The sequence below is a fragment of the Dendrobates tinctorius genome, unplaced genomic scaffold, assembly GCF_039654945.1.
Source record: "Dendrobates tinctorius isolate UK_male_01 unplaced genomic scaffold, ASM3965494v1 ptg000016l, whole genome shotgun sequence".
Taxonomy (NCBI): Eukaryota; Metazoa; Chordata; class Amphibia; order Anura; family Dendrobatidae; genus Dendrobates; species Dendrobates tinctorius.
Genome location: NW_027361684.1, coordinates 33,001,863 through 33,029,816, shown reverse-complemented (window position 1 = coordinate 33,029,816; position 27,954 = coordinate 33,001,863). Strand labels below are relative to the sequence as shown.

The window sequence follows — 27,954 nt, the reverse complement described above, 5'->3', positions numbered from 1 at the left end:
GAATCGTGTTCCTAGGCATGATTTTCGACACCTCCCGGGGGCTGGTGATCCTCCCTCAGGACAAGGCGCGAAAAATCAAGCAAGGAGTACGGAACCTTCTGCAGCCGGGCACCAGATCCATCCGGTACGGCATGAGTGTGTTGGGCAGAATGGTGGCGGCAATGGAGGCAATCCCGTTTGCCCAGTTCCATCTCCGTCCGCTTCAGCATGCGCTCTTGTCAGCATGGGACCGGAGGCTGCTGTCTCTCAGTCATCGGTGCAAGTTGTCTCCGCTGGTCCGACATTCACTCCGGTGGTGGACTCGCGACTCGTCTCTGGTCCAGGGGAAACCTTTTCCCCCGGAGCAGTGGTTGGTGGTGACGACCGATGCAAGCCTGCATGGTTGGGGAGCAGTTTTCCAGAGTCACACAGCCCAGGGGCGGTGGTCCATTCAGGAGATAATTCTCCCGATCAACATTCTGGAGATACGGGCAATACGATTGGCCCTGCAACATTTCCAGTGTTTCCTGAGACACCGGCCGGTACGCATTCAGTCGGACAATGCTACAGCAGTAGCATATGTCAACCATCAAGGGGGCACGCGCAGCCAGGCAGCCATGCGCGAGGTCGGGCTGGTACTGCGTTGGGCAGAGAAGAACCGCGTGGTAATTTCAGCGGTGCACATTCCGGGAGTCGAAAACTGGGCGGCAGATTTTCTCAGCCGACGGAGGGTCGCGGCAGGGGAATGGTCCCTGCACCCCGAGGTTTTTCAACAGATCTGCCAACGGTGGGGGACACCAGACGTGGACCTTATGGCATCCAAAGAGAACGCCAAAGTACAAAGGTTCGTCGCTCGGTCCCTCGACCCGCAGGCAATCACAGCAGACGCTCTGGTGCTTCCGTGGAGCCAGTTTCGTCTCCCGTACTTGTCCCCCCCGCTACCTCTGCTTCCAAGAGTCATCAGAAAGTTAAGGAGAGAGAAGGTTCCAGCAATTCTGCTGGCCCCAGACTGGCCTCGGCGGGCCTGGTATGCAGATCTGGTTCAGCTAGTGGTGGATGTACCCTGGCGTCTCCCAGATCGGCCGGACTTGCTGTCCCAGGGGCCGATCTACCGTCCGAACTTAGGGGCCCTGTGTTTGACGGCGTGGCCATTGAATCTTGGCTGTTAACACAGGCAGGATTCAGGCGCGATGTGGTAGCCACGATGGTGAGTGCCCGAAAGCCTTCCTCGGCGAGAGTATATCATCGGACTTGGGAAGTTTTTTCCGTTGGTGTAGGGATCGCAGAGTGGCTCCTCTGGTTTTTTCGATCCCCAACGTACTGGTTTTTCTGCAGGCAGGGCTGGACGCAGGATTGGCTCCGAGGATCTCGGCTCTGTCGGTGCTTTTCCAACGAAAGGTCGCTTCGGTCTGGCAGGTTAGGACGTTTATGCAGGGGGTCGCACATTTAGTACCCCCCTATAAGGCGCCGACGGAATCATGGGACCTGAACTTGGTGCTCAGGGCCCTTCAGGAGGCTCCTTTCGAACCGTTACAAGAAGTCTCCTTACCTTACCTGTCCAGGAAGGTCGTTTTTCTGGTAGCTATTACGTCTATTAGGCGGGTTTCGGAATTGGCGGCTTTATCTTGTAAACCGCCGTTCCTGACCTTTTATAAGGATAAGGTAGTTTTAAGGCCAGCTCCTCCCTTCTTGCCGAAGGTTGTCTCTGCATTCCATATCAACGAAGACATTGTCTTACCCTCGTTTTGCCCGGCACCAGTGCACAGGGTAGAAAAGGCATTGCACACCTTGGATCTGGTAAGAGCTCTTAGGAGGTATGTGACAAGGACAGCTCCTTTCCGCCGGACAGACTCTCTATTCGTGATCCCAGAAGGGCGGCGGAAGGGGCTCGCTGCGTCCAAAGCGACTTTGGCCAGATGGGTTCGCCTGACGATCCAAGAATCTTATGAAATTAGTGGCACGCCGATTCCGGCAGGGATCAAGGCACACTCGGCTCGAGCAGTGGGTGCCTCATGGGCACTGCGACACCAAGCTTCAGCGGAACAGGTGTGCAAAGCAGCTACCTGGTCCAGCTTGCATACGTTTGTCAAACATTATAACGTACATACCCAGGCATCCTCGGATGCAAGCCTAGGAAGAAAGATTCTCCAGGCAGCAGTTGCGCACCTCTAATCAGGGGCGCAAAATAGCATGGATTGGGTGAGCCAAGATCCCGCCCAGGGACTGCTTTAGAACGTCCCACAGTCTCTGTGTCCCCCAATGAGTCGAAGGAGAAACATGGATTTTTGTGAGTACTCACCGTAAAATCCTTTTCTCCGAGACGCTCATTGGGGGACACAGCACCCACCCTACTAGCCAGTTGGCTTTTGCTTATTTTGAGTTATACAAATCCTTATGTAAGGATCAGGGTGGTCCCTTTTCCAGACGTATAATTTCTTGCCTGAATTTAAGGCGCGTTCTCCTACTGCGTATGCACTAAACTGAGTTACGCCCGGTCTGGGGGCGAGGGTGTATGCGGCGGAGGAGGAGCTAACTCTTTTTTTGTATACTTAGTGTCAGCCTCCAGACGGCAGAAGCACACACCCACAGTCTCTGTGTCCCCCAATGAGCGTCTCGGAGAAAAGGATTTTACGGTGAGTACTCACAAAAATCCATGTTTTTTTTTAATTCTGTGGAAGCATGGTTGGAAAGCAATGTCTGACTTTCATTTGTTCATTTTCATAGATTTTGTATTTATTATTTAACTTTTGTCAGATTCAAGTTATTTCTGTGACCATTGTAGGTTTTTATGCCATTAAGCGAGGGGTACCAACAATTTTGATCACGTGTGTATATTTGATAATGCATCATTGCAACTTGAAGATCATAAGATAAGAGGGCCACTCAATGCAACACATCACAAATAAATAACAATAAAAAGGTTAGTCTTTTTAATTAAGCAAGTAATTAATCAAGTTGATTTCACGTTTGCTTTTCTGCTCTCTTGCAGAATCTGCCAATCTAAGCATTTGTTTTTTTCTCCTTCTCTCCGTATTAGCTCTACAAAATAAAAATATTTTCCTGCAAATGTGAAACATATAATATCATAAATATCCTAAATTAGAACTTTAAATCACAACGTCAATGTGTTCAAGGTCGCATTATTAATTTATGAATCTGATTTTTGTGCTGTAACCAAATATTAACATATATAACTAATCCAAGATGCCACTGATTTTTTGTTTAATGACTGAGGCTACGTTCCCACCATGAGCTTTTTGATGTGCAGAATTTTCTGCACCATTTTTGCTCCCATTAAGTAAAATAACTTTTTTTTTTTTTTTTAAAAATACACAGCATAAAAAGCTCACAAAAACCTCATCATGGGAACGTAGCCTCTATGGAAATGTTATCACTTAATTTAGAGTGTGAATGGGTGGGAAAGTGATGAGTTGTTATAGCAGCATTTTATGTTTTACAAAATATCTTACCTCCAGTTATACTACCGAGTTATGGAAAGCAGTTTTATAATCGGAGGTACACTTTGATAAACATTACCATTAGATAAGCAACACTTATTAAAGAATACATACCGTGCCTTATAAGAACAGTACAGGGGCTAAAAGTATATGTGCTCAATTAGCCCTGACCCATGTAGACCTGCAACACTCTGCTGGTGCGGATCTGGCAGACGCTGGAGAACGGTGCACTATGTAACATGATGCATTTGGATGACCCTTGAACGGCCCAATTTCCATAGCAGAGGGTCTGTGTCTCTTCTATGAAAGACTAAAATCTACATTATCTTCTATGGGGTGTTGTGACAATGGCCCTTGTTCTTGAAAAGTCAATGTAAATGCTGGTGAACACCCTAGATTACACTTTTAGTACAACTTAAAGGGGTATTTTCCATCTCTGAGATCCAATCCCTATATACAGTAAGTGTAATAATAATATTAGCAACTGCATCCAATTAGAAATGTAGTATAGTTCTCCTGATTCGCGTTGTCGCTCACACAGTGTGCAGTAGCGGAGATAATCCATGGTTACGACTAGAGATGAGTAAATATTTCAATATTTGGTTCGGATTACCGTCACCATATTTGCAATCTTCGCCGAACATAGCCGAACACCACTGGAGTCAATTCAAGTACAGATGAGCCAATATGTTCGGAAACAATCGTCAAACATAAATTTGGCACAAATATGGTACACGAAAATGGGAAATTCGGATTTGGCGATCATTTTCCGAATATATTCGCTCATCCCTAGTTACAACCACTAACTGTCACTATATGAGTAGTCGTAACCATGGATACCCTAAGCTACTGCAATGCCCTGCACACGATGTAAGCGACAAAGCAAATCAGAAGAACTATACTACATTTCTAATTGGAGATATTTGCTAATATTATATTATTACACCTACTACATTTTGGGATAGGATTTTGGAGATGGGAATACTCCTTTAAGTGTGTGAGTAAAATTAAATGTAAGTTGTGTATGCAATGCAGCTGACAGTGTCACCCGTAGCCTGGATTTGTTGGCTAAACTTTTCAGGAATGAGTTGTGCTGTGCACCTTTGTGCTTTTGCTACAAGAATTGAGGAGTATAAGATTTAGATGTTCAGAGTCATTGTGTGTGAATCAACAGGAAAGAAACATGGTGGGGACCAGGGGTTTCCAAAGTGTGGCAGCTGCTGACAGTCTCTGACACTACTATTTTATTGCCAAACTTGCAATATACGACTATATTTTAGCCATTCTGATAAGGACTGGAATTATGTTAGCAAAACACTAATCCATGTTCAACACATGATACACCGGTTTACAATAAATGTATCCATTTAGACAACTTGGAAAAAAGTTTTTCAGGACCCTGGTACAGAGGCTACTTCAAGAGTCTGTGGCCACCGGATAAAAGCTCTTCAAATTTCTCCTATATGTCCTCATCCCTGGTATCTCTTTTAATTAGTACACCTGGTGCAACATCACGCGTGCATTGTGCCACAGCCACTGTTGTATTGGGCTTACTATTCAGAAGAAGGGCAGGGGAAGTTGACATTTAGTAGAAGTTCAAAGGGCTTTGGTACGCTGTCCAAGGACTACCGATACGTTGCAGCTTTACCAGGGTCCGGATAATCTTTTTGCTCAACTCGAGTATTCAATAATCTGCAGTAAACTTTATAAACAACTGGACTTCAAACCGGTAAGATGGGGTATTAACTACCAGCCATTGCCACTGGACTCCATGGCACAAGTTTCTCATCTCTTGGTTAATACAGTTTGAATTCTGTTGTTGGTCTGGCTTCTAATAACATTAAATGGCTTACTAATAATTATTGTAGGCCATATTACTCAAATTATAAATGTGGAAAATTATTAGTGCTGTGATTTAAAATTGCATTTTTCAGTAAAAAGAATATTGATTTTCGACAGCTCTTGTCCTACTCCGAGACCCATCAGTTTCATGGTAGTCTTCCGTGCTTCCATTTGATGATTCTAGCAACAGCTCAGCGCTGTTGCTTCGACTTCTTACACCTAGAGTCCCTTCCACTCTGTGATATGCTGGATGGGGAGTGGAAGATGAGTTTTCTGGAGGAGTTACAGGTTGGATGTTTGTTCCACCAGAAGTAGAAAAGTAGTGTTGGGATTGGGTTTCAGTCCTGCAGATTTGTTGCTGGAAACCAACACTAGAAGGTCCAGGTTCTTAAAAAATAATAAAAGACTGGGTTAACAAATGATCAGTTGTACCGTTGTAATCAAAATTATTCAACCCCCATTGTAAATTAACTAATTAATTTAATAGCAAAATTTACAAATGTTCTGCTGTTTGCAATAAACTAATGAAACAAGAACAATTTAACTAGTTTGACACAACTAATATACCAAGTGGTCTGTCAATATTTAACCCAAAATGCTTCTTTTAATTACTGCTGCAGTTTCAGAATTGTTCATCCCCTTTATAAGCGTCTTTAGTACTTCGTACAGCCACTCTGGCTGTTATGACCTGCTGTAAATATGATGCATAGCCAGACACCAGCTTCTGGAAGTGTACCTGAGGAATCTTGGGTCATTCTAGAGTCTTCTAGGCCTTGGTGGACATTGAGGTATACTTGGACCCATTGTCTTGATGGAAGATCCAATGATGCCTAAGAGTTAGCTTCCTCAAAGAAGACCTGATATTTTCTCCTAGGTATTTCATGACTGTTGAGTGAATAAATCTTACCCTCCACATGAGGCAGGTTTCCAATGTGAGAAAAAGCACAGCAGTCCCAGAGAATCAATGAGCCACCACAATGCTTCACTGTAGGCAGGGTGTTCTTTTCAGCATACGCTTCATTATTCCTCCTTCAGACAAACTGAAGATCTATAGACTTGAAAAGCTCCAATTTTGTTCCATTGTTCCACAGAATAAAATCCCAAAACATCTGTGCCTTACTTTAATGGTTTTGAGCATATTTGAGCTTTAGAGAAATCAGTTGTTATATTAGTTTGGTTGAGGTATTAAAAACTGTTCTGGTTCGATTGATGTATTGCACAGTGCAGAAACGTTGTATATTTTGCTAATTAACCAAATTTTGGAGATTAATAATTTTGATTGCAACTATATACATGTTTGCTGCAAAAGGTATGGGTTGTTTGTAATTATGCTACACAGTTTTCAGACCATGGGTAGTCAACCCAACATATTGTGAGGGGTCTCAAATGCAACCCTTGACTACAGCGCGTTTCCAAGGTATAGACACATACATATAAAGCTTTTTTATTTTACTAAGGATTGGCTGTAAAACAAAATCCTTCCAGGTGTGCCTTTTAGACATGAACATACCCTTAATGCCCTGAAAAAGAAGATTATGGGCAGAGCACTGAAATTCTAGAGCACTCTTATATGATCACTGTTGTGGGAAAAGTGAGGCATCTTAACAATATATCTACACGTAAGGGATGAACGTTTTGGGTAGAAGGGTTCATGTGGACCCCGGGCTGCTAGTCAGGCATCACTTGTGCCAAAAGATTGGACCAGAAATGCAAAAATAACATAGCATGACACAATGTACAAGTAAAGAATATTTTCCTGTACAGGTTCCCATGCAGCTCATGACATTTGCTCTTTAGGACCTGGACAGGCAACTATGTGAAAGAAGCCACTGGCACTAAAACTCTCATGGATCTCCACACCAACAGGGACCTGTAAACCTTTAGAGTTGGGCTCACATCCCTCCATGACAAAGCAGAGTTTTCAGCTTTACTCTAGAGGGTTACTGTAAAGCAGACCAGCAAGTCTTACCGGCTGATGGGTTCTGTGCAACAACATAACTACGCAGAGTGATGTCCGCAGAGCCACCAGATTCCAGAGGTATTGGATGGGAGTGAAAGTGTTTCAGCATATCAAAGATGGTCTGGAACCAAAGATGCTGCACATGACACTGACCATTCTCATTCAGAGACAATCGCAGGTGCTGAGAAAAAAAAAAAGAACAGCACTTAAAACCTGTACAATTATTGATTGAAAAGCCTTTTCATCGTACTAAGGGTGTGTGCACACGTTGCGGATTCTGCTGCGGAATTTTCCGCGCGGATTTATCTAAATCCGCAGGTAAATCCACAGGTCAAAAGACCTGCGGTTTATCTGCAGATTTTCTGTGGATTAGCCTGCGGTTTGACACCTGTCATGGAGCAGGTGCTAAACCGCTGCGGAATCCGCACAAAGAAGTGACATGCTGTGGTTTTGAAACCGCAGCAAATCCGCGCGGAAAAATCCGCAACGTGTGCACTGTGGTTTTCATTTTACATAGACTTATATGGTACTGTACAACGCAGCAGAAACCGCTGCGGATCCACAGAGCCAAATCCGCTGCGGATCAAAAAAGTCATGAAAATATCAATTTTAAGATATGGATTTCTATGATTAGAGTTAAGGGGTTATCTTTATGATTGCCATGTTTTAAAGTAATAGCACATTGCTAGGATATGCCATCAGTTTATGACCATTGGGTGTCACATCCCTGGGACCTCCCATAGGTCGGACCCCCACTGATCATAGAATGATGGCATATTCTAGAAATATGCAATCACTTGACAGTATTATCCCTTTAACAATGACCGTTACATCTATGTGTGATTGATTAGGCACCAGCAATCTACATCATGAACACATTTTCTACATATATACAATTTTGGTAGACTACTAATTAAAATGATAGAATTGCTGCATGTATTTGGGATTTGCTTTCTTTGCTTCCAACAGACTCGCTGACAATTCACCACATTGCTGCAGCCTTCAGAAAAATATGGAAAGTTTAGTTGTTAAAACATCAACGATTAAAAAAACCCCAGAAAACAGGTTTTGTTATATTGCTTACTAAAGCGGATCTGTCAGATTTCACAGTATAAGCGGCATACAATAATTTTTTCAGACCTAATGAGACTGGTATACTTCCTTTGAAAAATCAATGTCAGAATGGCTGCATAATCCTTGAATTAATATTTTATGACCCCAGAAATAGAGTTTGAGTTAAAAATCAATTCAGTTCTTACTCTCACCGCCTGACTAATACCTGCAGCTTGTACTTTGCAGTGTGAGATCTCAGCAGCGAGGAGGGACACTGATTTGTAGACATGCACACAATCTGGTACATGTGGGGTGAAATACCTCTTAGCAGCAGCCCATGCAAACAGGATGAGGACTTTCCAAGTACTTGTTTTTTCCAAGACCTGAATCGGAGTGCTGGACTTTACTTAGATTGTTCTAAATTTGCTCAGTTCACATTGCTGCACACCCGATTTTGTTAGCTAATGTTTCTTACTATACAGAATAGTGAATTATAATACAGCTATAATAGCTTGGCACACACTGCTGCTAACACAGTATATGACCATAGGCAATGTATGAGGCAGCCAATACCACAGTCTGGTATCATACCGCCAGACACCTATGACATGGCTTATCACCAGGAAAACAAAAGAATGAGAAGGTTAAAGGGTATCTCCAGTTTTGGAAACCACCTCTCCTGTAGTTGCAGTTTGTTAGAAAAAGAAACAAACAAGCAAAAACCTATCCTTTTCTTTCCCTCCTTGGATCTTGCGATGAACTTCTACCACTGTCCTGAGACTTTTATTGTCTGCAGCGCTCACGTCATCTTAACGGTGCTGCAGCCAATCAGCGGCTCAGTGGCTTGTATCGTCAACTTAGGCATAGCCACTCAGCTCAGTTATTGGTTGCAGCGCCGTCGACGTGATGTACGCACTGCAAACAATCACAGAAACCGGGAGCATCAGCGCAGGCTCAGTGCTGGACCCGGTGAGGGTGAGTAATGAATAGGTTGTTTCTCTAAAGAAAAAAAAAAAAAAAAACTGCAGCCAACGAATGGATTTTACGGAAACAGAAACCACTTTTAAAATCCAATTCTTCTAAACACTTGTTTCGCTTAAAGGTCGAAGTCAAGTAGCTGTAGGTAGTGATGAACGAATGTGCTCAGATAAGGTGTTATTCGACCATGCTCGAGTGCTAACAGAGAGTCTTTAGCATGCTCGAATAATATGTTCGAGTCCCCGCAGCTGCATGTCTCGCGGCTGTTTGACAGCCACAACACATGTAGGGATTACCTGTTTTTTAGGCAATCCCTGCAACTGTTGCGGCTGTCGAACAGCCACGAGATAAGAAGCTGCGGGGACTCAAACATTTTATTCGACCATGTCGAAGACACTCGGCTAGCACATCACTAGCGCTAGGCTGTGCCCATACACCCAGAAAATACTGGAAGACAATGTAAAAACTGGTAGGATTTACTGACAGCACTATAATTTGCATGGCCAGATAGAATAGAAAAAGCTGAAGGGGACACAGCTTCGCTTTACGTGGAAGGTCTCCAAACTGTGCTACCGGTGGCCCAATCCTAGAAGGACTAAAAATGTATACAGTTGACAGGATGGATACTAGACATATCCCCCCTACCTGGCAGCTAAAAGGGCCAGAGACTCAATCACCTGCCAGTTCAGTAGGATGTTTGTGTCACTTACAGGAGACAGATTCTGAATTAGAACCAACAATGGTGGTCAGAGTGGAAAAATCCAAGTCAGAAGATAAAAAAGACATAAAACTGGTCTCATGAGCTCACAAACAATTCACGTCAATGTAGGGTAAGACTACTCTCTAATGCTAAGGATTAGCGTGGGGAAAATATAAGTATTGTTTTTAAGAATCGGAAATAGAAACTGTGATTTCTGAAACAGATCTGCACATTGCTTTTCCATGCGGTATCCGAGCAAAATGTTAGCCAAGCTGTAGAATTTAAAATCTGTAACGCAATTATTATTCTGCACAGAAATAATATAGAAGATACGCCGGTCAATTGCATTAGTTGTCGAATTTCAAAGGATTTTCTCGGCACTTGGATGTGGTACCCTATCAGAATCCTGAATGTAAGAACTTGGCCTGAGTAGGAAACCTGACCAATTACTTTATGAGGAGCATACTTAAATTGGGATTTAACCAGAAAGTTTTGATCCTGAACGGCGCATACGTTACTTACGGCCTCTTTTGCTAACTTTTCAATAGATCGGAGGACTTATTCCATAGCACACTTGCCTTTGCTTTGCCTTGAAAGTTGAAAGTGAGCACATACTCTCCTGGACGCGTTTCACTTTGCCTGACGACAAACAGTCCGTGACTCCGAGTTCCACCCGCGAGCACAAGCTGGGCGGCCTTTATTCTTGACAGCGTCCCATGGAACCATGGATACTCCAACAGATTTATCTCTGCGTCTTTCTCCCCTTCTTCACCTAATGCCACAAAGGTTTAAAATAAGTAATTTCATCATTAAAATACCACTGTAGTTGATTGACTTGCATTATGCATTCTCCAGGGTTTTATGGGATTCTTCACTTTAAGCAGAACCTATTTGTTAGAAGGGGAAAACCCGGAAGTAAGTTTTTAATTTCCCTGAAGCGCCTCCACAGGAAAAATTATTCACTACACTATGTCCATCCAAATGAATAGGATGTCTGTGTAATACAGGACAAGTGTTACCACTCGGTTTGCTCCGTTCTTCAATGTGATTAAGTAATAACGATTCTAATCAGTTGACCACCTTCTATTTACTTACAATTCCCCAACAGGGAATATGAATACAGGTTCTAAACTGAACAAGCCCTTTAAGCCGAGGAAATCAAATTACAGATATGACTTAAAGGACAATTTTATTTGCATGCTGTACGTAGCAAAAAAAAAAAAAATGGCGCCTTATTGAAGAACAAAGGTGTACAGAGATGAGCCGGCACTCAGTAAATGAGCATTTGTAAGAATGCACAATCCTTATAATGAGCTCATGTAACCATATTGTTGATCAACTGACAAACTAGCAAAATACTCATTCGTTGGGTGATTGGACCATTGGGTGAAACATCAGCAGCAGGAAAGTCCCTACAACAAAAGGTTTCAGTGCCTGCAGTGTCAGGTCCCAGCATAAGGACCTCAAATCTAAGTCCGGGATCACACATGCGAGAAACTCGGACGAGTCTCGCATCTTAATACCTGGCACTGTCACCAGCACTTGGGAGTGAAGCGTGCTGCTGCATAGAAATACATGGAGCCGCAGGCTCCGCTCCCGAGTGCTGGTGGCAGTGCCGGGTATTAAGATGCGAGACTCGTCTGAGTTTCTCGCAAGTATGATCCCGGCCTAATAAAGACGAAAAACACACACTCGCTCCAAGAAAAGACAACTATGAAAAGCTTTATTTACCCAAAAACATTGCAACGTTTCTGACTTTGTCAAGAGCTGGGGCTTGAGAAGACCCAATACTTGGGATGAAATGTTGTGGCGTTTTTGGGTCAATAAGGATAAGTGCACACGTACTTTTTAGCCCTGCGGATTTTTCCGCGCAGAATTGAAGAAATCCGCAGGTCAAATGACCTGCATTTTTCCTGCGGTTTTCTTCCTTTTATTCTTGCGGTTTTCTTGCGGTTTTTGTGCGGATTTGGAGAATGGAGCAGGTGGAAAACCGCACAAAAGAAGTGACATGCTGCATATTTTGAACCACAAGAAAACCGGGCGGAAAAATCCGCAGCGTCTGCACAGCGTTTTTTTTTCCAATTGACTAACATGCTACTGTACATCACAATGCGGATATGCAACGTTTCTGTGCGGTAAAATCCGCTGCGGATCCGCTGGATATCTGCACCGTGTGCACATGGCCTCTCTTCATAGCAGATTTTTCTTGGCTTTAGTACTTTTGATTTTTTTTCATTTTTAGGATAAAAATCATCATTTCTTCACAGCACGGAAATTTGCTGCCAATGTCATGATACTGTACGGTGGCAGAACAATCATATTAACGATCATTCTGTTCCCATCAGTTGTCATAAGACTGTGTAAATAGGCTGGTAATAGAGCACCAAATCGAATTGGTTCCTCCAAAAAACAATTTTATTGTATTATGCAAACAAGGGTGCTCAGTGCAATCTTGGTATGGATAATGCCTGTGTACAGCATTCCTATCCACTTGCTTAGATTATGGCCAATCCTGCTATGTTGATTGACAGATTGAGAAAGTTGTCTAAATGTAAGACGTATGTGTGCATTGTTCCCTGCGCATAAGCGAAATGACACATCACTCTCTCCTTGCTGCAGTCATGGCTCGGTTATAGCTAGGTAGTGAGCAATGTCAGCTGCAAGAAGACAGTGATTTGTGTGCCCACTCGCACACTGACGTGATAACAGAAAAGCAGGGCTGCGCTGGCATCAGAGAATCCTCACAGCGTGCAGTGTGTGTGATGAGCGGATTCACAAGTCTGCAGTCACATAGTATTATTCTAGACTTGTAGGGTCGACAAGCCCTTTAATCTGAACAAATTTCTCCAACTTTCAAATCACAAACTTCAAATTTTTAAGGACAGGGGGGGAAAAAACATTTATTTTTACGGAGTTTCCAGGAATTTGACAGTTGGCAACCCTGAAGGGAGGTCGAGTGATGTCAGCAGTGCGTAGAGAGTGATGTGTGTGCTCACTCCTGCCTTGAAGTGATAGCAGAGGAGTCAAGTGATGTCAGCAGAGAGGAGAGAGTGAGGAGTCTTCTCATTTTTGCACAGGGACAGTAAAGTGATGACATAATGGAGGTTTATCTTCATCCAGCGCCAATCAATTTAGAAGGAGTAGCTGTAATCTAAATAAGTGGGTGCACAGAGGCATTTAGCCACGACAAGGGCTCACTGAGCACCCTCATTTGCATATTACAACAAAGTAGTTTTTTGGGGGAATAGATTTAAAAAAAAAAAAGTAACTTTTTTATTATTGCTCCACGTGCTCTACACAGATCTCTTCTCTGGGAGACAGACAAAGATTGCTAGATGTGGGTAATGTTGGCCACACATCATATGGTGCAGTTAACATTAATTATAAATTATAACCTAAACTAGTTACAGCAGAGCAGCAACCCATTTTAGTTCCATATAGTTAGTTATTAATGATCTTTTATAGCCAGTTCATTGTTTATTTTTTGCCTTTCCATTTTGAGCTCATCTGCTGCAGCCAATTATTTTTTCTTTTTCTTTTTTTAATTAAAAGCACAATCCGAGTGACCGTTACTGAGATTAATCGATTTCTAATTAGCTGCTTCATGTACCTGCCCCTTGGTTAGATGCCGCAGTCTCCAGGGTCTGCAGAAAGTTCTCTAGAGGGACGTGTATCAGGTGGTCTGCTGAAGCATGCTCCCGGCTCCGGATCTGAGGAGTTACAGCAGGTGGCGGATGAGGAATGGCAGACATTGCAGAAACATCCTGACCACACATTTCGAGTGGTCGGTAAGATCCTGATACAAGTAGAAGAATATCATGCTCAGTGCATAATGCATGCACCACATTTTACATATTTCATTTACTGAAACCCATCATACATTTACAAGCTAAAATGACGAAACTAAGGCAAAAATCATATAGAAACCACGGAATAAAATATGTAGCAATGGCTCCTAATACAATGAAATATATTGGTGCATACAACGAGCCTAGTTTCTCTCATCCCGCTGAATTGTGACTGCGCTGTAACAGCAGAGCACCATCCTGGATCCCATATGTTCTGTTTATGGATCCTGCACATACAGCTGATTACAGGATCATTAATCTTTCTATAACATGGCCAGAAATGAGAAATGTTATTGCTTTCCGCTGTGAAGGCCAAAAACTAGACAGATCATATTAATATTCATGGTTAATTACAAGTATGGCTGCTGTGAGGTCTGACACTACTCTGGTTAATCATAGATACAAACAGACTAATGAGTTTATCTTCCCGCTGCTCATCCGCTGTCTGTGCTCTTACTATAAAGTTGGCCATACACATTACATAGATGCCGCCTACAAATTAGACAGTCAGCCGATCCTGACAAAATTGGCGGGTTTGGGCTTTTTTATCTACATTAAGGCCTCTTTCACACATGTGTCTCCGGTACGTTTGGGGACAGTTTTCACACGTACCAGAGATGTACCAGAGACACGTACACATGTAGACCCAAATGAATGGGTCTGTGCACATGTCAGTGTGTGTTTCCACGGACCGTGTGTCTGTGGACAAAACACGCTGACATGTCCGTTTTTTTAACGTCAGCACGGATGGCAAAACGTCCCGCACACGGAGAACACACATTGATGTGCTCCATGTGAGACGCATCGGCACCGGGGAATAAGCGCTACAGTAAGCAGCTCATTCAACAGTGGTTTTCAGCTGGGATGGTCACGTCTTGGCACCGTCCAGGTTGAAAACTATTTAGCCCCCAAATAGGGATTACGGCGTGGGATACAACGACGGACAGGTATGGTATATTGTTTCTTTTTAATTTTATTTTATTACAGGAGATCGAGGACTTTGCTGGAATTAGGCGACGCAGTAAGTATGGTTTAATTGAGATTAATAACGGAGTCTGTCATTTTTTCATTTAAAGGATTTTATTCTGGCTGTCTCTATTTAAAATATAACTAAAGGATTAGTAATGGAGAGGTGTCTTATAGATCCGTGGGCTTGGTGTCACCTGACAATACAAAGGTGACATCAACCCCACAAATATTAACCCCACTTGCGACTGCTACAGGGCAAGTGGGAAAAGCCGGGCAAAGCCCCAGAATTGGCGCATCTTATAGATGTGCCTTTTCTGGGCAGCTGCGGGATGCTATTTGTAGGCTGGGGGGCCTATATCAATGGCTCCTTACCAGCCTGAGAATACCAGCCCCCAGCTGTGAGCTTTAACAAGGCTGGTTGTCAAAAATAGGGGGGAACCCCATGTCATTTTTTTACATAATTTATTTAAATAATTTAAAAAAAATAGAGTGGGAACCCCTCTATTCTTGATAACCAACCTTGCTGAAGCTGACAGCTGAGGGTTGCAACCCCCAGCTGTGAGTTTTGCCTGGTTGGTTCAAGAAAATAGGAGGGAACCCACACCAGGTTTTTCATTCATTTATTTAGATATATCGCAGGCGGCGGCTGAGGAAAACCCTGATCATCCACTCCTGCTGTCACTGTTATTAGTAGGCAGTAATTGTCGGATGATGGGAGTAATTGTCCCAAAAGCCCCCACCTGCTGTCATCATTCTGACTTTAATATAACTGTCATCATTCTCCTTTGCTCACGCTGATTGCCGGCAGAGCAGGGAAAAATGATGAGAGCGTCTTCAGCACCCGCAGCCGGGGAACAGCGCTTACTGTAGTACTTCTTCCCCAGCGGCCATCCAATTAAAGATAATGGCGTAGATTTGGTTGTTTGTGACCAATGGTAAGTACTGTATTTTTTGGACTTTAGGACACATTATTATAAGCGCACCCCAGGTGTAGTTATCATAAAATAGAAAAATATGTCTCCTAATAACTAAAACTAAAAAAAGAAGTGGAGGGTCAATATCACTGTATTAGGGTAGACTAGAAAGTTCGTATAGCTACTGTTAGTGGTATTCTGCAGCATATGTATTATACATGTAGCTTTACAGCACACACACTATGTATACTCTATGCATACATATACACAACATTGCTGCATGCATACTCAGCTTTACTGTAAATACACATACAACTCTGCTACATGTACATGTGTACACACAAAGTGCTGCTACATGCAAACATACAGTCGTGCTACATACATACACAAGCCTGTTACATTCATGCACACACACAGCTCTGCTAGATAAACAAAAACACACATTTTAAGTGGTGTTTGTTACCACATTTTGATGTTCCTTCCAGGTGTGACACTGATCACGAACAGAAAAGTCCTTAAATTAAACAAGTGTGGCTGTCTCTCCTGTCCTGCACTGATCAGACAGATCAGTATCGGGCTGGAGGAGAGAGAACTACACCACTGCATAGTTCTCTCACTAATCGGGAAGGTCGCCATGTCAGCACTCGCCTCGATCACAGGACGCAGCCTCCAGGCAATAATACACAAACACGTATAGGAACAATTTTTCTTGCCCACAGTGCACCTTATAGTCCAAAAAAATACAGTATATAAAATGTGATGATCTAAGGACTGAATTACACAAAATTATTTTTAAAATATCACTGATGAACTTTTAACCAAAATCTTCTTGGATGTGCTTCAGACGCTACTACGTGATTGTGTATAAAGTATAAAATAAATGTATGCAGGATTCTGCTCGTCCTGCAGCTGTACTTGCATGCTTAGCTTCAGACTATTTGTAATGACTAGTACACCCTGCGCTGTACCGTCAGCTGAGCCACACACGTAATAGCGCCCTTATCTTCTATGGGTTTTCATGTTGTGGCTGTTGTATGAAGCTGACACCACGTAGTCATGCAGTGCACGATTTTAAAGGTAACCAGTCTCTACTGGCAGAATCATGCATCAATTAGCCAATGCACAGCGGTTTGCTTTTTGGCCATATGCAGGAGCTACAGGCTGAAAACCAACCTTAAATGTACATCCTACCAGGACAACTCTGGACTGGAGAGCAAACGGTGGTAACAGATCTCTTAGCTGTCACCCCCAGCATCTGCTCAATGACAGGGGAAAGCTGTCTGCGGGGTCACATTTCCCATACAGTACTAGCTGAAGGATAAATACAGTAGTATAAGGTGCCTATCCAAAAATAAATAGGCGACAGTGTATTTACCATGTTCTTCATTCTAGTTTTTGGCTAATAAAGGGTGTTCTGCATGTGGCACCCTGCCTTTCTTTAGGAAGAAGCAAGGAATAAGTCATGTGAGGAGCAGAGAGCCTGTGGATGGTGCTAGTCACTACCTAGGTCACTGACTTTACAATGCTTTTTTTAGTACAGGCTGTGTTTCATTTTAATCAGCATCATAGAATAAATCCTTACCTTCAGCAAGAAACTCACAGCTACATGATGAGACGCGACTGGGCAGACATGCGCCCTGCTCACAAGAAGAAAGTTCAATGTCATCTCCACTATCTCTGCAAGGAAAGACGAGAATTACCTGTGTTCCTAATGTCACTGGAGATTAACGTATTTTCAGGATCATAAGACGCATTAACTATATGTTGAGAGAATAACAATCTACCATCTCTCCTACTAAACAAAATTCTAATGTGACATCCGACATGGCGACATTCCCTATTGTTGCATTTGTTAATATTGCCAGTCTAACAAAACAGAAAAATGCCAATATTCCTGTAAAAGATAATTATCGGCAATTATAAAACTATAATTGTTAATGCTTGGGCATTTTAAGGTTAAAGAGGTTTTCCCACATTAAAAAAAGTGTTCCTCAAAGGATTGCAGTCATGTTAAAGAACAAATACAGATAGTACCCACCGCCTTTCTGTCTCGGTGTTTTGGAACATCACCGCTGAAACCAATCACTGACCTCAGCAATTCTGCTGATATAGACAACCTGAGATGCTGAGCTCAATGATTGGCTGCAGCAATGATTGGCTCCAGCAGTGATGTGCGCTGTAGTTGTGTGATGTCATCACTGCAGCCAAAACACAATTCAATGGTATAGAGCCAACCCTGGACCTGAGGAGGGCAAATACTATGTGCGTTTGCTCTTTTAAATGTCTGTAATAGTTTGGGGATATTTTTTTTTTAAAGTGGAAAACCCCTTTAATCATTTTTTACAGTCAGAAACAATCTATAATACTTGCTTTATATCACATTCTACTACACGTAATTTCTTGTGACAGTAATATTCATGATATGTAAAATACAACAAGGAAATAAATAACAGATTCAAGAACACCCAAAACTACCAAGAGTGCATAGTAAATGTAATATAATGTGTGGGTACTGTAAGGTAGCGCTTGTCTTTAAGGTCGGGGATACTCGCTTTGCAGCCAAATAACCAGATCCGGCACGGATTTTCCATAAAACAATGACAGTCCATGCAGTTTATTCAGGAATCATAAACCCAAAGCAATAGAAAGTTCATATCAAACAGCATAGCGTCCATGACAGAGCTCCACTCCGTTAACCCATATTTCAATGGATTTTATCTCGGATATGCCTGTCTCTCAGAGAATGACCGTTATTTGGGTGATTTGTGATAGATTCTCTAAGATGGTCCATCTTGTACCACTCCCTAAGTTGCCATCTTCCTCTGAGTTGGTGCCCTTGTTTTTGCAACAGGTAGTTCGCTTGCACGGGATTCCTGAGAACATTGTGTCTGACAGAGGAGTTCAGTTTGTGTCTAGATTTTGGAGGACTTTCTGTTCCAAGCTGGGAATTCAGTTGTCCTTCTCCTCTGCATTTCACCCTCAGACCAACGGGCAGACGGAGAGAACAAACCAGACTTTGGAGTCGTATTTGAGATGTTTTATTTCTGCTGATCAGGATGATTGGGTTTCATTTTTGCCCTTGGCCGAATTTGCTTTAAATAATAGAGCTAGTTCTGCCACTTTGATGTCACCTTTTTTTTGTAACTTTGGGTTTCATCCTCGATTTTCTTTTTCTTCAGGGCAGGTGGAGCCTTCTGCCTGCCCAGGTGTTGACACTGTGGTGGAGAGAATGCACCAGATCTGGGACCAAGTGGTGGATAAGTTGTCTCTCTCCCAGGAAAAGGCCCAGCGGTTTTCCAACCGGCATAGGACCATTGGTCCGCAGTTTAAGGTGGGTGATATGGTTTGGTTGTCATCAAAAAATATCGCTATGAAGGTGGCTTCTCCTAAGTTTAAGCCTAGATTTATTGGACCTTACAAGATTTTGGAGATTATTAATCCGGTCTCTTTTCGGTTGGCTCTTCCTGTCACGTTTAAGATTCATAATGTGTTACATAAATCCTTGTTGAAGAGGTTTGTTGAACCAGTAGTTCCTGGGGTGGCACCTCCTGACCCTGTATTGGTTGAAGGTACCATGGAGTATGAGGTAGAGAAGAAACTGGATTCCCGTCTGGCTAAACGGAGACTCCAGTATTTGGTTAAGTGGAAGGGTTATGGTCAGGAGGATAATTCCTGGGTCTCTGCCTCTGATATTCATGCCAAAAGATTGGTGCGTGCCTTTCATCGGGCTCACCTTGATCGCCCTGGTGGCATGGATGAGGGTTCGGTGACCCCTCCTCAAGGGGGAGGTACTGTTGTGAATTCATTTTTCCCTTCACCAGTGAGGTCTGATGAACTCCCTCTTCTGGCGAAGGAAGGTAGTGAGGCAGATTACCAAACAGCTGAGCAGGTAGATGATGACTGGATATAAGGCAGCCGACGCCCTGCTGCCTTGCTGTGATCTTCCTGCTGGATTCTTGAAGACCAGTCTGATTTCTGCTTCTCAAAGCTAAGTTTTGCTCTGCCTTTTGTACACTTTAGTTCTGGTTTTGTTTGCCTTGTTTTTTGGAGTTCAGCCATCCCCGGCCGGGGGTGAGCTGAATTCCATTTTTGTCTCTGATCTCTGGCTCTGTCTTCAGAATATACCTGAGTGCTGATGTAGTCTTTTTGAAGCCTAGCGACTTCAGGGCCTATTTTTCCTATCAGTCTGTTGGTTCATTTTTGTATAGGGTTTTTGCGGATTGCAGACAGCAGCTTTTCTATCCTGTCCTATTTAGTTAGCTTGGGCCCCATCATTTGCTCAACCTATCTTTCTATCTGTGTTAGTGTTTTTCATCTTGCTTCACAGTCATTATATGTTGGGGGCTGCCTATTGCTTTGGGGTCTGCTCTGGGGCAGTTTAGATTTCCCCTTTCTGTCTTTAGGCTAATTTAGTTCTCCGGCTGTGATTGAGGGGTCTAGGGCACCGTAGGAACCCCCCACGGCTACTGCTAGTTGTTGTGGATAGGTTCAGGGGTCTGCAATCCGATAGCTTCCAACTTCTCTGGTTTTCTGGACTTAGCTATTATTTTTGTTTTTTCCTCCTTCGGTGACTCATCCATAACAGCAGCCACATCTTCCAGCGAGCCTTTCATACGGACCAACTGGGTCCAAGCATCCACTCATGTGACCTACCCTGGCCACCTTATATGGTCTGTAGCCTCGCCCACCGCATCACATGGCTATGACCTCATCACAGGTCCTAAAAGCATTCACACAGCTTAATTTATTTGGCTTTTTGCTATGAGAATATTCAAGCTATATGCCAGGAATTTATAGTTAGGCTATTTATCCCATGGTATACTAATAATTGAGCACATTTATTATTATTATTATTATAATGCACTAGTGGGTCTCTCCTTCTTCATGTTATATTTTGTACTTATAAGCCGATTATGTGTCCTATCACAGAGGTTTCATCAGTTGTTTGTTTTAATGTGTTTTCAATAAAATATATGTTTTATCATGAATTTGTATAGTGCTATTTCTGTTCCTGGATAATTCACACTATCAGTGGGACAGATGGGTTGTAGTATTGCATTGTGGCACTTCAAAATTATTTGTTGGATCTTGTTTCTTGATTTAACCCCAGTACATTAGTAGTAATTTTAGTCGACCCCACTAATTTCAACAGGACTCAACGAGCATTTAATTAACAACCCAAAGTCTAAAACAGTTGTGAAGCTCTGTAAAATGTAAAGAAAACAAGCATGCAATGATTAGGAAATCGCTTATATCATTTTTTTATTCACAACAGAACATAAGACACAGATCAGAAGGTGAATGGTTTTTTTTTTTCTTTCTTTGAATAAATTAACTCCTTTAGAAATTGATGGCAGCAGCAAATCTCAAAAAAATTGGGACAAGGCCATGTCTAGCATTGGGCAGTATCCCCTCTTCTCTCTACAACAGTCTGTGAAGATCTGGGAAGTCAGGAGACCAATTGCTGGAGTTTAGGGAGAGGGACATTATCACGTTCTTGTCTGATAGAGAGTTCCTGCTGCTCAACACTCCTGGGTCTTCTTTGTCAGATATTTTGTTTCATAATGCGACAAATGTCTTCTATTGGTGAAGGGTCTGGACCCCTGGAGACCAGGTCATTACCTGAATTCTTCCTCTGGGAAGCCATGCTGTTGTGATGGATGTTTAGCACTATCTTGCTGAAATATGCAAGGCCTGGCCTGAAATAGATGTTGTCTAGATGGAAGGATATGTTCTAAAACCTCTATATAATGATCAAGATGCGCAAGTTGCCGATGTCATAGGCACCAATACAACCCCATACCATCAGAGATGCAAGAACTGTGTGCTGAAAACAAGCTGGATGGTCCCTCTCCTCTCAAGTCCACAGGACTTGACATCCATAGCTTCCACAAAAAAAAAAAAAAAAATCACATTTTGAACCATCTGACCACAGAACAGTTTTCCATTTTGCCTCAGTCTATTATAAATGAGTTTTGGCACAAAGAAGATGGCAGAGTGTCTGAATTGTGTTGATATTTGGCCTCTTGAGAGAATTTTCAATGGCATTTGTGGATTGAACAGACAACAGGGTTCACATACATTGATTTCTGGAAGTATTCCTGAGCACAGGCAGAGATCTGCATGATCATATTATGCCTGCTTTTAATGTAGTACCTCCTTGAGGTCCTGTAGAATAGATGACAAGCATCCAATATTGACCGTTCATCTGGTCTCTTGTCCACATGTATTTCTACAGAATCTCTGCAGTTTGTGATGATATTATGTACTATAGATGGTGGCATATTCAAAGTCTTTGCAATTTTACAAAAAGGAACTTTTTTTTTTTTTTTTTTAAATCCTTCATCATTTTTTTTAGATGTAGTTATTCACAGATTGGTGACCTCTGACCATCTTTGCTCCTGAGAGACTCTGCCTCTCTATCATGCTCTGTTTATACCATCATGTGACTTAATTGAAAATTGCCCCTCCAGATGTTTTTCATTAGTACAACTTACTTTTCAAGCCTTTTGTTGACCCTGTCCCAACTTTTTTGTGTTGCTTTCATCAACTTCTCAATGGGGTAATTTTTTTCAAATAGAAAATGTGTAACTTTCACCTTTTGATCTGTATTCCATGTTCTGTTGTAAATAAAATATGGAGATACGAGATCTCCAACTTATTGCATTCTTGTTTTCTTTACATTTTACACAGCGTCCTGACTTTTGAGGGATCAGGGTTGTATATGGAAGTGTCCCAACTATCCCAGATGACAGATGTTAGGGACAGGCATGGTCGGGAAGGTGGGATTTTTAACATGCCCATTCCTTCATTCTCATAACAGAAAAGCTGCCTACAGAGCTGTCTGGCATTGACATATTCTTCTCTTAAATAAAATAAAATACGGACCATATAAAGACAACTAATAAATGGTCTAAATTTAGATCAGACAGTATAAAGAGGTGACAGATGAATCACACAGCGAGAGCACATTTTACAACTATCTGGTCGAATTCCCCCATCTAAAACATAGACCCCATTGTCCATGAAATTGCTACTTTCAGGAGTAGAAAACATATTCCACCATAGATGTTAATACAAATGCCCATGTTCCATGTGTCAATGTATTGTACAGAGCAGTCACATCATTGGTCACTATCATGCATTATAACTGCCACATGCAGTAAGGGGCTTAATGGCTCAGGAAAACGGAAAAGGACTTGGGAAACTGACATAATAAAATCATTTGGATTTCATCTAATTAATAATGTGGTTTTCATGTCTCTACAGCCTTTACCTACCTGACATTGAGGACGCATCCTAAGGATACTACAAAAAACTGACCAGCACGTCTGTACATGATAAAGCAAGTGTGAACAGGTGCAAGCTGCTATGACTGCATAATGTACAAACAAGAGAATACAGTGACCTCTGTAAGCACCAAGATGTATGCAAACATTGAATATATGAAATTTTAACTGCTCTACTGCTATATAGAAAAGATGACCTTTCCGTGGTTGAAGAGCTCTCATGAAATGGCCAAATTATTCCCTAACTTCCTTTATTTTTGTAAGTATTTTCTGTATAGCAGTAATGCCGTGCAAATTTCAAATATTTAATGTTTGCATACATTTTGGCGCTTACAGAGTGCTGCTGTACTCTCATCTTTCTTAATCATACATTATAAAAGCTGAAAATGAACAAAAACTGGTGCAAAACTTGTCAAATCAAGGGTTAATATATTTCCCATAACACTCACCCTGGGTCTATACAGTCCTGTATATCAGCCACCCAAGAATGCTTCTGAAGAGAATCAATGGTTTCTAAAATATATTCTGCGCTGTTCTCTACCTGAGGAGCAAAAATACATAAATCGTGTTATTGAATAATAGCATTCGATATTCAGTGAAATTATTCATAATCACATAGAATTCCCATGGAATGTGATCCTGCTATACAGTGGGTACGGAAAGTATTCAGACCCCTTTACATTGTCCACTCTTTGTTTCATTGCAGCCATTTGGTAAATTCAAAAAAGTTCAGTTTTTTTTTCAGATTAATGTACACGCTGCACCCCATCTTGACTGAAAAAAACAGGAATGTAGAAATTTTTGCAAATTTATTAAAAAAGAAAAACTGAAATATCACATGGTCATAAGTATTCAGACCCTTTGCTCAGTATTGAGTAGAAGCACCCTTTTGAGCTAGTACAGCCATTAGTCTTCTTGGGGATGATGCAACAAGTTTTTCACACCTTGAGTTTGGGATCCACAGTACACGAGTGGATGTTTATTTTTTTTTTAAGCATGTCGAGTAAGTTATGGAGACAGAATATAAAAGTGTGTATATGTGTAAATAACTTATTTGACATGCTTAAAAACAAGTAATCACAAATCCATCTGGTCTCACTTCTGATTATACGTCTCACCCTCATGCTTTACACTGCAGTTTTTGTTAAGATTTGCCATATATAATCCCAAGGTCTCTATTTATTTCACTCACTTATATAGCGCCATTGATTCCACAGCGCTTTACAGACATTATCATCATTGTCGTCATTGGGGCTCACAATCTAGATTCCCTATCAGTATGTCTTTGGAATGTGGGAGGAAACCGGAGATCCCCCGAGGAAACCCACGCAAACACAGGGAGAACATACAAACTCCTTGCAGATGATGTCCTTGGTGGGATTTGACCCCAGCACTGTAAAGCATTAGTGCTAACCACTGAGCCTCTGTGCTGCCTCTTTATTTCTACTATAGAATGACTATAATTTCTTAGGCCTCTTTTTCACACTTCAGTCTTTTGACGACAGTTGCAAACTGTCAAAGTGTGAAAAAACGGATCCATTTCTGCTTTTCAAAAAACGGATGACCAGATCCGTGTTTTAGACGGATCCGCTGCAGCCGCCAGTGTATGAAATTTAAAGAGAGAGCGAGAATGAATGAGAGAGAATTTGGGGGGGTTAAATTACATGAATGGAAGCTGTTCCGGGCATGCTCAGTATACAAAACAGGAATTCGTTGGCGGATTCCGTCAATTAACGGTTTGCAACGGATCCATCGCCCATAGGCGTCCATGATAGCACATGGCGGACAGCGACGGATCCGTCGCGATCCGCTGTTTCAACGCAAACAAAAAATGTTTTTTAATGTCCGTCCACTCCAGACAGCGGACACCAAAATTATGACGAATCCGTCAAAAAACGGATGCAACGGATGACCATCCGTCACTAATGTAAGTCTATGGGAAAAAAACAGATTCTGCCCAAAAAAATGGCGGATCTGTTTTTTCCTTAAAATGGCAGATTTCAACTGACGTCAAAAGACTGAAGTGTGAAAGAGGCCTTAGCAGCTAAAGTGTGGTAACTGAAGCTCAGTTTATTAGTACCTACATACTGTATGTGTCTATTAATATAATGAGCATGTATGGTGTCAGTATAAGGTGATGAATCCATCTGATGACTGCCCTGCACTTATCACCCACTGAATGCAGTGATATTTGCTGGACGTATATTCATCCACTCCACTTGTTTTTGTGTTCCCATTTATAGAAATGGTTATTCCCCAAAAAGCAAGTTATCATAACTAGTTGATTGTTGTGCGTTCAGCCCTAGGGATGCCGAGATTGTGGCCTCTGTACCCTTGTCTTGAATGGAGCAGGGATTTGCATGCTTGACCTAGTCTCCATTCATTTTATAAGGGACTGCTGGAAATAGCCATGAGCGGTACTTGGCAGTCCTATAGTCAATGAATGGAGTGGAAGCTGGAAATACACACCGCTGCTCCATTCAGGACAAGACTTTGCAGAGCCCGATTCTCAGGTTCTAGAGCCCTGTTCTTGGAAAATTGGATCTTAAGGGTTGGATCCCTCAGCGATCAGCAAGATATCCCTCATACCACACATAGGGCCAAAAGCGGACACAGACAGAAGAGGGCCCTTGTGGAAGAACAGTATATGGGCCCTTTGCAGTCCAACAGCAGCTCATTATAATCCACAATTCCACCTGTTTTGGAAGTAGAAGTTGGGTCCCTTTACATCTGGGGCCCCTGTGCGACTATACAGGTTGCAGTAATGGTAGATCCACCCCTGCAAAGAGCATAACTTGCTTTATTTTGGAATCTTTAACTGTCAAGGGCCTTGTTCATGTTTTTTTGTGCTTTTCTTGCCATGTTAATATCTTTTTATTAAAATTTTACTAATTGATTTATGTTTTTTGTTGGCATATGCAACAGAAATGGACTTATTGTTTATATAAAAAAAGGTTACCTGTGCTTTATCAGTCCTGATCCAGCATGGATCATGACAAGCGGCAGTTTCCTAACTACTCGTGTCACATGGGAAGCCGGAAGGTGATGCAACTTACGGCGCTCTTGTTGTGTGCGCATGCGCCGCTGGCTATGTCCTAATTATAAAACAGCTGCTGGGTACATATATAAGATGGTGAATACACAATATTACGGCCCCTGAGGAAGCCCATGCGAAACGTGCGTTGGGGCTGCATGGTCTGACGTCACACAAGGATTCACATGGGCAAGGAGCATTCCTGCAGCGCTGTGTTGCTTTACACATTCATTTGATGTGTACCCCTATCTATACTTGGGTAGTTGGCTGATACTTTTCCCTAAAATATAGTTTATATGCTGCTATACTTAATATCTCTTGGGTTTGTTACATCTTTAACCCCTGGAATGCTGACCCCTTTTGTTTCACATAGGAATGTGATTCCCTGATCCTTATATTTATTGTGCTAACCTCAGACCTATTTCATCCGAGTCCTTCATTCCAAATTCTTTTGTCTCTATCTAATGTCTATTCTTACTGATTTTTTGTGATATGATGTAATTACAATAAAATGTTTCTATACATCTTTTAAACAGATTATTTCTAATACTTTGTCCTCCTGATTTTGCACTTTATACTTGTATATTTTGCAGTTTTCATTTTAATATGAAAAAAAAACACATCAGAGGAAAAGAGGTGGTTGGCTTTTTTTTTTTTTTTTTTTTAATTTTTGTGCATTCTCTATTTTTAGCTAAACCTGTTTTTATTTCCCATTAGTGCCAATCTTCCTAATTGGCCATGTCTGGTATTGCATGTACTAAAATGGAAATGAGCAGCTACATATCTGACAAAGGCCATGGACAGGGGTAGTGCTGTTTCTTTAAAATGCCATTGTGGTTTATTAAATAGATGCAGACGGTAACACAGCATTTACACAGTAACAATACACAGTATTTACCACATTCTCAATCCCTACCACCACATGAAGCATAAGAAGGAAACATTGCATACATATCATAAGCTAACTTTGGATATAGTAGTTTATAGTGCAGTATTATTTATGATTTCATCTAAGTTTGTTAAGAAAATGTCTGATGCTTGATCTGTGAGCCGGAGATATGTTCATGTTCGCTTCTATTTTCTTACACATATCTGATATCACATCCCCTAGATGAAGCAGTAAGCGAAACGTACGTCGGGGCACATGCATCCCTGTGGGTCCATGAGTAAGTACCGTATATTCTCCTACTATTATTATCGTTTACATTAGGTTGTCTTCAACATTTTGGGCTAATGTCTGGATGCATGTCTTGGGTTATAATTTATACACCTGTGCTTTTGATAATTATTTGTGAGATTATTCATTGGAATGCAGATATACTCATATTTCCATATATTGCTTTATTAACTATTGTTATATTGATATTTGAACCGACAATTATATGCATTTACCCCAACCCATGGATGTCTAATTCTTACATTATGTATTTCCCTGGTTTAATTATATTTACTTGATGTTTTTCTCTTTTAAAATGGTCCAATAAAAATTATATATATTTTATTATATTAAATAGTGTGACACAATTTTTTTTATAGGTTTATAAAACCTATCTGCTATCAGTGTTTGGATGCATTTAAACAGGCTGTTTGTGACAATTAAATGACCACTGATCAGCTACATGCAAGAGGAATGGTGGTCATTTAATGGAATCGTCTAGATCTAGACAAACACTGCCTTTTGCACAGCACAATTGTGAAGAAGATCGTTCTGTGCACATTGAATATCGCTGTTCTCAACAGTACATCACCTTTTTACACAGGATAATGATGATTATTAGGCAAGTAGGTGGACACAGTAAAACTAAAATAGGACAACAGCTCCACCGCAACAAGATGTCACCTTTATATCTGTTCTGTCCAGCCATATAATTGCTGTCTAGAAGGTCTAGTCATTTTTTATGTCTTCGATTATTACAGACATTGTATTTTT

At 41.7% G+C, this 27,954-nt stretch overlaps 1 protein-coding gene across 1 annotated transcript in view; it reads right to left on the bottom strand.

The window, feature by feature from the left end:
* Nucleotides 1-2,886: 2,886 nt before the first annotated feature.
* The window catches only part of SH2B2 (SH2B adaptor protein 2), a 121,422-nt gene continuing 96,354 nt past the window's right edge, over nt 2,887-27,954 (bottom strand). The window contains exons 4-9 of the mRNA XM_073565624.1: nt 23,440-23,531; nt 17,284-17,378; nt 13,581-13,766; nt 10,549-10,742; nt 7,249-7,420; nt 2,887-5,666 (exon numbers count right to left, since the gene is read on the bottom strand). Coding sequence (XP_073421725.1) covers nt 5,368-5,666; nt 7,249-7,420; nt 10,549-10,742; nt 13,581-13,766; nt 17,284-17,378; nt 23,440-23,531 — 1,038 coding nt within the window. The 3' untranslated portion in view covers nt 2,887-5,367. The remainder of the gene's footprint in view (nt 5,667-7,248; nt 7,421-10,548; nt 10,743-13,580; nt 13,767-17,283; nt 17,379-23,439; nt 23,532-27,954) is intronic.